General features: G+C 40.9%; 1 protein-coding gene across 7 annotated transcripts in view; it reads right to left on the bottom strand.

Moving 5' to 3' along the window:
* Positions 1 to 293: 293 nt before the first annotated feature.
* Positions 294 to 13,610, bottom strand: part of AGPAT3 (1-acylglycerol-3-phosphate O-acyltransferase 3) — a 96,113-nt gene continuing 82,796 nt past the window's right edge. For all 7 annotated transcript variants that reach the window (XM_058833460.1, XM_058833426.1, XM_058833442.1 and 4 more), the window contains 5 exons: positions 12,465 to 12,618; positions 11,949 to 12,051; positions 9,514 to 9,589; positions 7,249 to 7,447; positions 294 to 6,606 (listed from right to left, as the gene is read on the bottom strand). In XM_058833460.1, the coding sequence (XP_058689443.1) occupies positions 6,518 to 6,606; positions 7,249 to 7,447; positions 9,514 to 9,589; positions 11,949 to 12,051; positions 12,465 to 12,618 (621 nt within the window). In that variant the 3' untranslated portion in view covers positions 294 to 6,517. The remainder of the gene's footprint in view (positions 6,607 to 7,248; positions 7,448 to 9,513; positions 9,590 to 11,948; positions 12,052 to 12,464; positions 12,619 to 13,610) is intronic.

Raw genomic sequence — 13,610 nt, 5'->3', positions numbered from 1 at the left:
GCCCTCACATCGGTCAGTTTGCAGGACTGAGACCAAAAAGCATAAATGGAAATGAAACCAACCAAAGCAAAATGAAAATAGCCCTTAGTGCATGTTTAGTTACAAACACCAGAGTGGCAAGTAGGAGAAGGATGCAGATCTTGCAGTTACATTATGGCCTGCTCAATAAACACTGGAAAAAAACCAGATGTTGGGCAGTCACCCTTTTTCATTCAAGCACAATTAAACCCCCTCTATTCCATCACAATATGTACAAAATCACACACAGTTAAATAAACAACTGAAAGCGTGAATGAGATTCTAATATACAGTACTTTCACACAGCCAAAGCTATTTTATTTTACAAGACAAGGCTTTTGCGTTCATCTTTGTTTCTGAAAGCCCAGTAAAAACAGCGTAGACTACTTAAGCAAAATTTAAGAGACAACTTACAAAGTAAAATTTGCATAGCACTGTAAATCTGCGTATTTGTTTGGGCACAGTTCTCTGTAAAAACTACAGTAGGTGACAGGGTTGGGTTTTCTCAATAGCTTCTTATTTTTCACCAGATTCAGACACACTTCTTCTGAACGTCATAAAATCAAGTGTACGAAATAACTGTAAAAATGTACAAAAATATATACACATGCACAGTAAATGCATACCCTGTATACAGTTTTATTACTCGTTAGATTTGGCTAATAATGATCATCTGGTGACTTACACTTCCCTCCGAATGCCAGGTTTGCAACACAACAATCAGCTCAAGGAGGGCGAGTTTAACCTCGGAGAGAAGGTTTTGATTAAAGCTACAGTACTTGCTGGTGATGTGAGGAGTGAGCGGCTGCCGGGCGTTCAGGTGAGTTCAGCATTCAGATGTCACAAGGGACAGCCCGGACACAGCTGAAGCGAAGGGACACGAAGGGACACAGCCTGGCTCTCTGCACAGATGCACATGCACGGAATAAAGGAGGTACACAGAACCCACTCATGCCTCGGGGAGTAAAATTTAATTCCTGATTAGGCTCTGCTACCTACTCTTCTTTCCTTCGCAAATTGTATTTTAGTAATTAGTAACTCATTGTGTTTTCCTTAAGAATGCACGCTGGCCAAAATGAAAAAAGTTGTGTAAGACTGAAAATTGGTAGTGGTAGCCCCCACACTAAGGAACACTTCTAATTTAAATTTTAAAAGTATTATTATATTCTGATTGTTGCTGAAGTGTCTAATTTTATAATACATTTTTCTCCTGAAAAGATAAAATGCTGCTTTTGCTAGTGGTTTTTTAGGAATAGACTCTCTGCACTCAAGTGGTCTCAACAATGAATGTGCACAAATAATCCTTCTTCTTTACAATTTCAAAAACTGAATGGTGGCTGGTAACTACAGGTATAACATTTTAAGAAATACAGGCAGCTTTCTAAAAGCCTAGAGAGGCCAAGGATCAGAAAAACATGTTTGTCTTAGATGCCAATCCCATGTCTTCCCAATTCTGAAGTATGAAATATTTTCATGACTTTTTCTGGTGGCTAACACACTTGGCACAGGCCCTGTAACGCCGACTTCCAGAATGTTGTCACTCCAAACCACAGCAGGTACATAACACACAACCAACAGCCTGCAAGCATCTTGCTGCAGAGACAGATAAACCAGCCTTAAAGACAAACAGGTCAGAATGAGAGCCGCCATCTGAAACAAGCCCTTAAGAGGAATTCTGACCCAAATCACATGAACATGGCAAGGGTTATTTTGTAAGTTGTCACAGGGACATCTCACATCCACGTTACAGTCAGAGCTTGCCTCTCACGTAGTTGTCTCTGCTTTGCAAAGCTCCTGCTGATCACTCAGTTTTCTCAGAGCAACAATTTGGTCAGTCAGTGTTCCTGCTCCTCCCAGCGATGCACCTTGCAGTGTTCCTTCTCCCTCACAGCTCCCAGCACGGCTGTCACCTGCTTCAAATCCCAGCTTCAGTCAGCACCAGCAGCTCTGGAGCTGCCTGTTATGATCAGAAGGTTCAAGCAGCTGTGATACACTGGGTGGGAGTACAAATTCAGCATTCCCACTGCAGGGATGAGCTTCTTTGTGTGGGCACACAGCAGAACTTGCAGCTATCATCTGCTGGGGATCAGAACTTTCACACCAGGGGACAGAAGCACTTAGCATCCAAGAGATGCTGTGAGCTATCCTGCTGCATCCCATCTTTAAAGGAGATCAAGGAATGGATTCTTCACTTTGATCTGTGTTGGCCTCCAGCATCTGCATAAAACACTTTGGTGAGGTCTGCCCAAGCCTGGCTTTAGACTTCTTAGCAAATACTTCTCCAAGATGCCAAAAAAAAATCAGATTGTATGTCTTCAATCTGAAACACTCTGTGTAGCGTGAAGTCGGCATTATTAAAAGCTTCTAACCTCACATTTCTTCAAAAGGTACATGAAGCAAAACCAGGTCTTGGGGTAGTCCCAAGACAGAAACAGTACTTTCAGCAAATATCTGATGGACAGTGATTCCCTTGCTTTCTCATTATTCCAGGTCTTAATAAAAATCTTGTCCCAACTCCCTTTCACCAGAGGGACCTGTTGCCAGATAGGGAGGGCCTGTGTGAATAGGCCTGGGAAGGTCTTCTCTTCCCTGCTAGAAGTTTTGCTTTGAAGGAGCAAAGTTGCATTATCACATAGCAGAAACACAACCCTGTCACTTCAGACCTAGAGCTGTCAACCAGCGCCAAAATTCAGGAAGACAAAACCCCAGCCACGAGAGACAACTGCTGTAGGACTGGTTGAACTGGAAAGCTCCGAGTTCCTGCTAAGAGGTTGTAACCAAACCATCTGCAGAAGATAGAGGTGAGCAGATATACAGACATGGGTGATGGAGACAAGAGGTACCACGTGGAAGTGAGCAGACACACTCACTTTTCCTGTGAATACCAGGCAATTAGGACACAGGCAGCAGTCAGATTCATTGGTCAGCAATTAAGTGTAGAGCCCTTCGAGATAAGTTAAAGCAGAACAAAGGAACATTGCCCATGCTCTTTGTGCCAGAGACATATTTTGCTCAGTGATGCAAAGTCAATTGCAAGAGCACATTCAGCCCACAATGAGCAAGAGAGAACTGTAATCCTACTGAGCCAAGCCCTTCAGATACCACATCCTTCCTTAGCATCGGCTCTTTGTGCCTTCCTAACTCAGAGGTGCCACATGGCCAGCAGTCCCCGAGCTATCTCACCAGGTTATCAGATGTAGGTCAACGTGATGCTACTTTGGAACTGCAAATCCCACTTGGAGAGCAGCAACATTGCTGTTGGTGACAATGACAAGTGCTGCCAAGGCCAAGAGCACACATCTGTATCTGTCCATGTTAGTCTGAGAACCATTCCTCTTCAGAGTCAATGCTGAACTCCATGGCAGTCAGCTTGCAAGTCCATACTGGAAAACTCTATTTACTCCAAACAAATAAGCAATAAATGAAAATTCTGAAAGGTGGAGGGAAGAAACACTCCCATAGCTTTAAGTTTATTAAACCTAGCACGGTTGAAAAGCAAAAGACGAAAAACATGATATATTTTTGTTTATTATTGCTCTTAAAGGGCTCGGTAGTCAAATATACAAGCTATGCTCTATTAAACCAGAAGAAAATAAGATATAAAATCTATGCTCACTTTTCCAATCCAATCCACTTGCTAATCTTCATTAGTGACATTAACTTCAGCTATTTCCAGTCATTTTAATTTATACATACTCCGTGTACGTGTGCGCGCGTGTGTATAAAAACCCCTATTTGAGAGATAAAATTCAAAATTAAGAGATTCGTGTTGGTTTTGTACTGTTTTGTGCACTGCTGTAGGTTTCAGTTTTTCAAGTGGTTACTGATATGTCTGTTCAGAAGAGCGAAATTTTAAGTATCTGATGATGTATTTATTATATTTTCAAAAAGAAAGCATGGCCAATAAGTTATGATAAGAAAATATGAAAAGTTGATTATTCTCCCCTTGATGTACATGCACTAATCCCATGATCCTGAATAGGGAGTTACATGCACTAAGAGGAGAAAAGGATCCTGTAAAGAGAAAGGCTATTAATTCCTTTCTTCTCTAAGCAGCTCCCCTCTTCTCAGCTTTAAGAAGGGATTTATTTTGTGAAATTCTTGTCATGCCCATTAATATACTGCTCAAAATGTAAGTATAAAACATAGTCAATGGTCAGCCTGCTCTGCAAGCCTCTTCTGCTAAGCCAGTACAACTTATATATACTCATTATCATCTTCAGGAAGCAAGTATACAGCATTTGTAACATCTTTCTAGGAAGCAAGAATTATACCCATTACTGAATTACTTAAGGAAAAAAAACGAAAAAAAAACCCAAAACAACGAACCCCCCCAATGTTCTCAGTCCTCTGGTTAAAAACAGGGAAAAGCCAGAGTTAACTTTATCAGCATTTGGATGTCTGACTGTATTTGAAGACAAAGTATAAAAACACCCAGCAAGGAAAACAGAGTTATGGCTAGGCTCTGCTCTCCTCAGTTCCCAAAGCATATTTCAAATTCCACTAACATTTGCAACAGATTTGCAGCCCCTCTCTTAGGGAAGTTTTATTGAGGGGACAAAGATGACACACTAACGTTGGGGGTCTGGGTACAAGGATTGAGCGAGGTGGAGTCTAACAGGAGACAGACAGAACTCAGGTCATCCTTCAAATGCTCTTGTTGAAAAGACCACAAATAAAAATCAAGTGCATGACAGAACAAGTGATTAATGACCCCAAGTAAAATATTTTTCTAAGTTACAAAATTGCTCTTCCAGTGTTTGAAAACAGAAAAACCTGTGGGAGAAGAGGTTACATTCCAACAGTCAAGAGCAAATTTGGAAAGAAGGTAAATTATTACTCTCTTATCTTGGTTACTGGAGCAAAGATGAAAACAACAACCAGTGCTTTGATAAAATCTGCTCTTTACAAAAGTGAGATAAATATTCTAGTGGCAGCTGGGTTAAAGATACCGACCCTGAGGGTTAGCTTCTGCCCTCAGCTGTAGATCTGCAACTCATTTCACCCACTTCTGCGAGCAGCAAAATGCAGATTGTGACCTTCAGACTTGAACACACAGGTATAGTTATCATTCGTTTGCAAATAATTCTCCAGCTATGCATACAGCAGCAACCTACAGAAATCTCTGAATCTCTGAATGTGCGTTGGTAAAAAAAGGAGAGAAAAGGAAGAAAAAGAAAGGAGAAAAAAAAGAGGCAGGTACAGACATGATTCTGAGCTCTAATTTTCAGTGAAAAAGACCAAAATGTCAACAAGCAAAACTAAAGATACTTAAAATCCCTGAAGAGACCTTATACTCTTTCTAATGCTTTAACAGCACAGTTCACCTTGCAAAAAAACTTCACATGAACATCTAAAGCATGTCAAGTCAAAAGAGCAGCACACCCTGTCCTGACACACACAGGGTAAGGTCCTGGCCCCATCTGAATCCATGCTGAAACTCTCATTAGAAGTTCAAGAGATGCCAGCATTCAAAATCTGACTGCTACAGACCTCTCTTTTTCACATTATTTTGCAAAAGAAGACATTTTGAAAACTATTGTGCTGATTTCTAGTGCTGCCTCCCAGTTTACTGAGAGAGGTTGGCTGAACTGGACTTTGGTAATGAGAGATGCAAACAGAAATAAAAGGAGAATTGAAAAAATTTCCTTCTTTGCTAACTCTAAATCCCACAGTCAACCACTAATTCAAAAAAACCCAAACAGATCCAAAATTATGGAACATGTTTGATGTGAAACAGGGCAAACAGCACTCAAGACTGAAGTAATATTTTGAAATTAAACAGCCTTGAGCAGTTAGCAGGAGATAGGATGAGAATTTTATCCTATTGGATCTGCTCTATGGGATGTGCTGATGGATAACATGCTGCTTCCAAACTCCACTATTCCTTCTCCTGCTTTACAAAAGTCTTAAGATGTTGCCTGAAAATAAAAAGTGTCAGTGTAACATACAAACAGGATTTAATCTGTAGCCATGACAACACAGCCAAAAACACTCTAACCCAATGAACACCTGTCAATTCATTTAAGGAGGGTGTTTTTTCCTGGCTCATTAGTAAGAGAAGTTGGAAATCAATAAATGTTACATTGGCTTTAGCAAGAGGAAACATTCAATGGCTCCTGTTGTAAAAGTGAGTGTAGTGCTCTTGACAGAAACCAGTGTTTTCAGTCATCTGAAGATACATGTGGCCATGGCCAATGCCCTCTTTTCTCCCCCACCCCAAGTCCCCCAACAAAGCAAGAAAAATTAGTTTCTTCTTCCACCCCACCCCAGATTTTCTCCCACAGCTTGACTACAGGAATCCTTGATCAGGCAGAAGGTTGGTGCATTCTCTTCAGCCGATGCCTCCAACTTCTTCATTCTTGGCTCAAGTTTTATTCATTAATATTAGTCATCAGTTATTAAGAAAAAGATAGTTTCTAAGTGTTTGTTGTTGTTTTTTAACTGAAGTTAATCGGATACCATAGTCTGGTTATATGTGCTGAACTGCAGCCATCAGTTATTCCTTTTTCTTGAATTCCTGGTTGCCATAGCTGGAGCCTTTTTCTATTTCAGTTACTCCTATCAGTCTACGAACTCCAAAGGAAGCTTTAAAATACAACAGAGAAATGAGAGGCACATTAAAACCAGTCCAAGCACCTAGGAAGTTACATGTAAACACACAACACATGATTTAACCCAATCCCCAAGTCAGCAGTGACCAACAGTGCACTGTACAAGGCTGCACAGGGATCACGGGTCAAATGACACTCAAAGAGAGGGACAATCTAGATTTAAAAATATAATTACTGCCTCTATTGGTTAACATGATGTTATATGTAGCATGAACACTGAAGCATATCCTCCCTCTACTTCCCCTTCCTTTATGGTTAGGGTTTTCTTGTTGAAGGGGTAGGGGGGAAATTTGGTGGTGTTTATGTATTTTTTGTTTGTGGTGGTGGTTTTGTTTGGGTTTTTTAATTCACAAACAAATTATCCAGTACAAGTATTTTTTCTTCAGGCACCATAACAATGGGCTACAAGACTCACCTGCTACTACTACAGCTTTTGTTTAAGATATGAAGGCAAATTAGCCCAGATTAAAGCTTTTGAAACAATAAAAATGCTGTACAATAGAAAGACTAATGAGCGAGCTCCAAACATTTTCCTGCAAGCCCCATCTTCATTAATTAATACACAGAACTTATTGGAGGTAAAGGCTGGGCTTAGCATCTTCTCTGCTTTTATTACCTGCTCCTACAAGTCCCAGGAATGCAAGGATAAGGAGAGGTGATCCACTTGCAAAAACTCCAAAGCCAAATGTGAAGAGAGGAGAGAGGAGAACTGTGGCCCAAAAAAGAAAGTTTAGGAGAGTCCATGGTCTCCTAGGAGGTTTAAACTGCTTGCCAGGAAATACACCTTCCTGATTATACATCTCTTGCAAAGCATCCTGGGGAAAAGAGAAAAGAAAACAGGTTCATAATGTTTGCACCAAGCAGCCCAAGATGAGTCAGCTCCAGGACAACACCAGGGACAGTATCTGTGGTACAAACTCATCAAGAGTGCACAGCATCCAATTCCATCTACTGTCACTTATTTGTGCCTTTCTGTTGACCATCCAAGTGACCTTTAAGCCTTTTGAAGGCAATTTTAGCACCCTCAAAACATGAAACCTTATTGTCCTCTCCACTACCAAATACCTTCCTCTTGCCTGTTAATTGCTTAGGAATTCAGGGCAGCTTCAGGTCAGAGACCACTTCAGACACTACCAGCCCTCTTAGCTTTTCCTTCCAGAAAGGTCAGCATGATTCAGCACAGCACAAAAATGCTGTATGGAGAGCCAGGAGGGGAGGTCAAGGCATGAGCTGAGAGCAGAGACAGCACCACACCAGCCTTAATCCCAGCACTGCAACTGAGCCACTGCACCCCAAGCTGAGCCTGCAGAGGTGCAATGCTGGAACACATCACTCCAAGGAACAAAGTGCCCACCACCTTCCCCCAGTCTGCAAGATTGCTCTTTAAGGTTTCCAAGCCTTTACCAAGGATGGGTCAAATCTCTGGTGCTTCTTGGTTTTATTTCTTATTTTTTTAATTTCCTTTACAAATGGCTGAGAAGTGCAAGGCATTCCTTGTCAATAACAGCCCTTTGAGGACACATCCTTTGTGCAGGAAGAGGATTCCAGTTACAAAGTATTGCTAACACTGTATGATCAATATGTATAACACCCATGTCCATAAGCAACACCTCCTTGTCAACATCTCAAAATTAAGTTGAACAAAGGTACAGCCAACATCAGGAGAGATGATAGGAAATGGTGTCACATTGCATCAGGAGAGGGTTAGATTGGACATTAGGGAAAAAAAAACTTTCATGGAATGGATTGCAAAGCAGTAAGACTGTCCAAGGAACTGGTGAAGTCATCATCCCTGGAGTGTTCAAAAAATGGATCTGGCACTTGAGGACACTGTTTAAGGGTGAAATGGTGGTGGTGCTGGGCTGAGAGTTGGTCTCTACATTCTTAGAAACCTTTTTCAACCTCAAAGACTCTTTGGTTCTATAGACCTGCTAAGGGAAGGCAGGGGTAGAAGATGATGAGCTACTGTTCTTTGTAACATAACCCCTCTCTTTAACTGAATCAGAGCTCAGATTGTCAAATAAATTAGGTTGAAATAAATATAGTGAAACTCAGAACAACTTGCTGTATCTAGAGGCTGAGCATAAGCCTGGCAATGCTGCAGCACAGGTCATCATAGCTGGGGAAAGCCCAGGATACTTAAACTTTCTGTGCTCTGCTGTCTCCCCACAAAGATAAGCAACACAGAAATCAAAATACACTTTTCAAGTTCAATAATCCACTACTTAGGGATGGACAACAATTACAGCTCTCTGCTACTCCCCACAGAAGTGTTAAATCTGTGGTTGAGAAAACAATCATCTAAGGTTAGAAAAAGAAATGACACAAGGGAAAGCTGGGAGCCATCTGAAGGCATGCTGGGCATGTGCTTTATCAGTCCCTGGCAGCAGATCCCAGGGACTGTCTGTCCCATGTCACACACCACTGCAGAAGTATTACCAGGAGGCAGAAGGAAAGTGACAGTGGAAGAAAAATGAAAGCAAAGAACAATTGCAGCTGAAAGCTGGGACCAGCTCTCTCTGACAGACAGTTATCACTCTTCTCGAGTGCCTAAAAACACCCACAGGGAAAATGGAGCTTTTAGAAATGCATGACAGAGATCCAAGTGCTGAAAAATGTAAAAAGACAGTGGATTGCTATTAGTCTTCCACAGCTCAGGCATATCTCTAAATTCCATTGTGCTTCCTGGTAATTTGAGACCTCAGTACCCAGCCCTCTGCTGCCAAGGGGCTCCTCTGTCCTGCTCCTTCAAGCATTTTGAGGGATGGCTGCTTAGTTATACATAACATCCCCTCCATTCAGTGCAAGAGTGTGTATTACTCACTGCCTTAATACACTCCCCTGTGCAAGAAAAGACAGACAAGAAAGCAAAGCTATTTACCTTTTCCTGGTAAAGCTTATGAAGCCAATTTGCAGCTTCCTTTTCATCTTGAGGGATATCTTCCAGAGGAAATCTCCTAGTTTAATAAAGAGATTAAAAAATGGAAAGAAGAAAAACAAAAATAATTAAAGGAAAATCCAGGTATTTGATTTTATCCCTCTGCTAGGGAATATCTTCCACTCACTGAAGGGTGTAAATCACAGACAAGACTGTCACTGATGGTAGAGGTCTTAAACACAGAACCGGGACTTAAGAATCTGAGGTTTTAGGTTGGGAATTGGGTGCTATTTAAGACAGAAGAAACTGTACAAGCTCCTGTCAGTTTCAGAGCACATCAGTAAAAGATACATTTCCCATTGAAACACTATTCCTCCTTCACAAGATCCACCACTGGCTGATTCCCAGTGAGCTCAGACTGAGGCACTTGGAGCAGGGAAAAGACAAGCAAGCAGAAAACCCAAGGATAATTGTTACATTTTGGTAGTGAAAACCCTATTTTGGAAGTAGTGAGAGAGGCAACTAAACATTTTATTTAGAACCATCTCTAAGGAAAACACCTGCAGTGACTGCACTTGTCCCTCTTTGCAGCCCCTCAGACTGAGGCACACAGTTCTGGGGGTGTGTGACAATTGTGCCCAGTACCAGCCCATGACCTGACCTCACTGAGAACAGGTCCCTTGTCAGAGCCTCTCTGTAGTGGTGAAGAGCCAAACATCCTCTTGTATTCTTTTATCTTCTGAGACCTTTCCAACCCAGACCCCTCTATGATTCTGTGAATATGTTCTAACACATATCCAATGATTTTGGTTTCCTGTAAGCCAACTGAACACCAGATCTGGCAGATTTACTTACATGAGCTCTAACAAGAGAATCTGCTCAATTCATATAAATAATGCTCAGTAGAAGCTCAGTGAGAAGTCATTTGCTGGAAGCTTTCTGGTGAAGTTGCCATGGCGCTGCTGTCACCACTAGAGGGGACTCACAGCAATAACATTTGGTGATTTCCTGATTATTTCCTCTGGAGTCAGTGGGGATAAAGACTGGATCTACTGCAGAGCTAAGCTGCTTACCTCTGCACAGGTAACTACATCTGCACATACCAAGAACAAGAGCTTATGTGCTTCCCTCCTCTGAGCTACATTAAGTCTGTTGGCACAATAAGGACATGCTCCATTTTCAGCAGAAGTATCTGTAAAAATAGTCTCCTTACTCTCATAGCTTCTTCCCCAAAACAGAGAAAAAAAGTAGAAAAGCACCTTGAGAATATTCATTCCATCCACAAACATATTTTAAATCAAAACTATCTAAACACAGCCATTTGTAGGGTACAATTAATAATTTTACCTGGCAACATCCTCCTCAACAGAATTTTTCGAACCTGAACCTCTTCTAACACTATTGAAAACTACATTTCTTCCCATTATCCCTCCAAGAAGTGAAATAAAATTGCATCTCCATGAGCAAAAAAGGATATTTAACTGAAGGCTGCCACAGTTCAGTGTATAATTAGTAATTATACAGATGTGCATCCATGCATGTGCACCTCAGATCCAGTTACATATCCCACGTGCATGTGCCATCAGTGTGGAATTACAGGTGGAACTGCCTGCCCACCTGTTTTGCTGGCTGCCAAATTGTCTGCTCACTTTCCTCATCAAGAATGTTTGGCAAGTGTAAACAGTGAAAAGGAAACCCCTTGCAGGTGAGCAACTCCACCTCTCCATGGACAGCTCCACAGTAATCTTTTCAGCTGAGAGACTAAAACGTTGTAGATATTGCAGCAACACACAGACCCAAAGCCAGATGGGAAGGGTGTGGGGAGGGAAGGAGAAAGGCTTTTTTTTTTTTTTTAAACTTTTAAAAACCAAGCATCAACCTCATCACCAGAATACAGCAATGTTTTCCAAAGAGTGGGTGAAGCCCCTAGAGAAGCAGAAGCAAACTGTCCAAAGAACTGTGGAAAGAATAACCAGGTCATGTCTCAGGTCAAAACATAAAAGGGAAAAGAAGAAATTCAACCGGATTGATCATTTTTATGATCACAAGGAAGCCTTTGAAGCGAGAGGCAGCAAGGAGAAAGCAAGAAAGAGAAGGAGCGGGTGTGCATGCAAATTTGTAAGTGCTGCATGGGGTGAGGTGTTAGCAGCTACTCCTTGAGGCAAAGGAACAGTGAGGAATGTGAGCAATGTCCCACCTCATTCATACAATGTCAGAACTTCAGCATTTTTTAATTTTTAATCTGCTGATCAAACCATGTGAGTGAGGGAGAGAAACTGGCATGTAAAAGAGCTATTTACTACAAGTGACCACTGAAGCTGAAGGATAAGGAGAAGTTGAGTGGACTACAGGAAAGGAAATTACGCTCTAAAATCTGAATACACTCCAATGTGCCGAAGTATGCTTCTTATGGCTCACCTCTATCAGTATATGCTCACCTTACACACATATCTGCTTCATATTTCTTTCCATAAAGAATTCCTAATAAAGATGGGTTCTTGTTTCCTCTGAAATTTAGTGTTACATCATACACTGCTGAAACTGTTGAGGAAAAAAAAAGAAAGAAAACAGGGCTGTTACAGTAGCAGTTCCAACAATCACCTTCTGGCATCCTTTCTTGAGACAGCAACAGAGCCTTGTGCAAGCCTTGCATTAATGATGTCAGAGCCCCTCACTATTTTGTGTTTACACATCACAGCTATCTGTACCAGCCCCCCTGACACTTGCAGCTCTGTAAAACACCAGATGACTTGATCAACTAAGCAACATAAGAAGGGTTTTAGTATTTTATAAGATTGGGATCTGACAGTTCTGTGGTAATTTACAAATTAGCAGCTGACACACTGGATCCTCATTACTGCCAGCTCACTAATTGTAATGAACAGAGCAGAGTATGCTGTGCTACACATAGTGTGCTGAATAACACATGAAAGTGCTGCAAGGCTTGGCAGTACCTGTTCCCCTGAGACACTGGACAGCAGTGGTGAAACCTTTGGTTCTGGGCAACAGGTGGTATTTCAGTTTAGGCAACCCCTTGGATTCAGCTACTTCCATACTGATGCGGTGCTTGGTCTCTGTGAAACGAGTTCCTTCACAGTACAGCAGAAACTGTGCAAGACAAAAGCAAAAAAAAAAAAACCCAAGGATATCTTGAGATACCAAAAGAAAGCCAGCAGTATACTGAAATTTTTTCCAAGATAAACATACATGTGCACACACTTCAATTGTCTCATCTCTTCACCAAGTATTAGGCGTAAGCACTAATCCCCAACTCATTTACCATTACCTTTACATTTAAAAACACTTATCCCAAATTTAAGGTGACAAAAAGACAGCCCTAATTGTGGCATTTAGAATGCACAGAAATTAGGAAATTGATTTGCTCAAGTCAATTTTAATCATGATTTCAATTACCAAGCAGGAAGTCTTGATTTAAATAATCAATGCTAACTACATTTTGCACTTATATTTTCTAGTTGTTTTCCCTAGAGACTAGTCCTTGGTTCTCAGTTGTAGAATCATTAAAATGTATAGATCTGAAGCTCAAGTTCAGTCTTGAGATTTTCTAATTGGTAGGATTTTTCTGTTTTTTCTTTTCTTCCCCACACTAATCAGGAAGATATATTCAATATAATTCATATCTATATAGCCAAGCAATTAAGTAGCTTAAAATACATTCTCCAGATTCTTACTTTTTCTATCTTTGTAATGGTAGAAAATTACAATGCATTCACAATGTTCTGGTTAAGGCTTAATGTTTCACTATTCATTTTAACAAGCTGTACCAGATAATACTGAAAACTCACTTAAAATGCATAAAAAGCCTCTTAATGTTTTATAAGCCAAATAACTGTACATTACATGTGCTGCTATAAAAGCAAAACTGAGAATTTATCAAAACCTTTGCATTCAAAGCTCTAGGAAGGTTAAGGGGTTGATTACACCACTATGCTGCTGCAGTGAAGTCTAATAGCGTTGCACACAATGAAACAGAGATGTTTTACCCTTGATTTTAAATAACTTTAAAATAAAAAGGAAAAAATGTAACTGCAGAAGCAGATATAAGCTTGCCCCTTTGTTCTCAGAGACTTTCTGGGAAA

This window comes from Poecile atricapillus, chromosome 1 (assembly GCF_030490865.1).
Source record: "Poecile atricapillus isolate bPoeAtr1 chromosome 1, bPoeAtr1.hap1, whole genome shotgun sequence".
Lineage (NCBI taxonomy): Eukaryota > Metazoa > Chordata > Aves > Passeriformes > Paridae > Poecile > Poecile atricapillus.
This window is presented reverse-complemented; position numbering and strand designations above follow the sequence as displayed.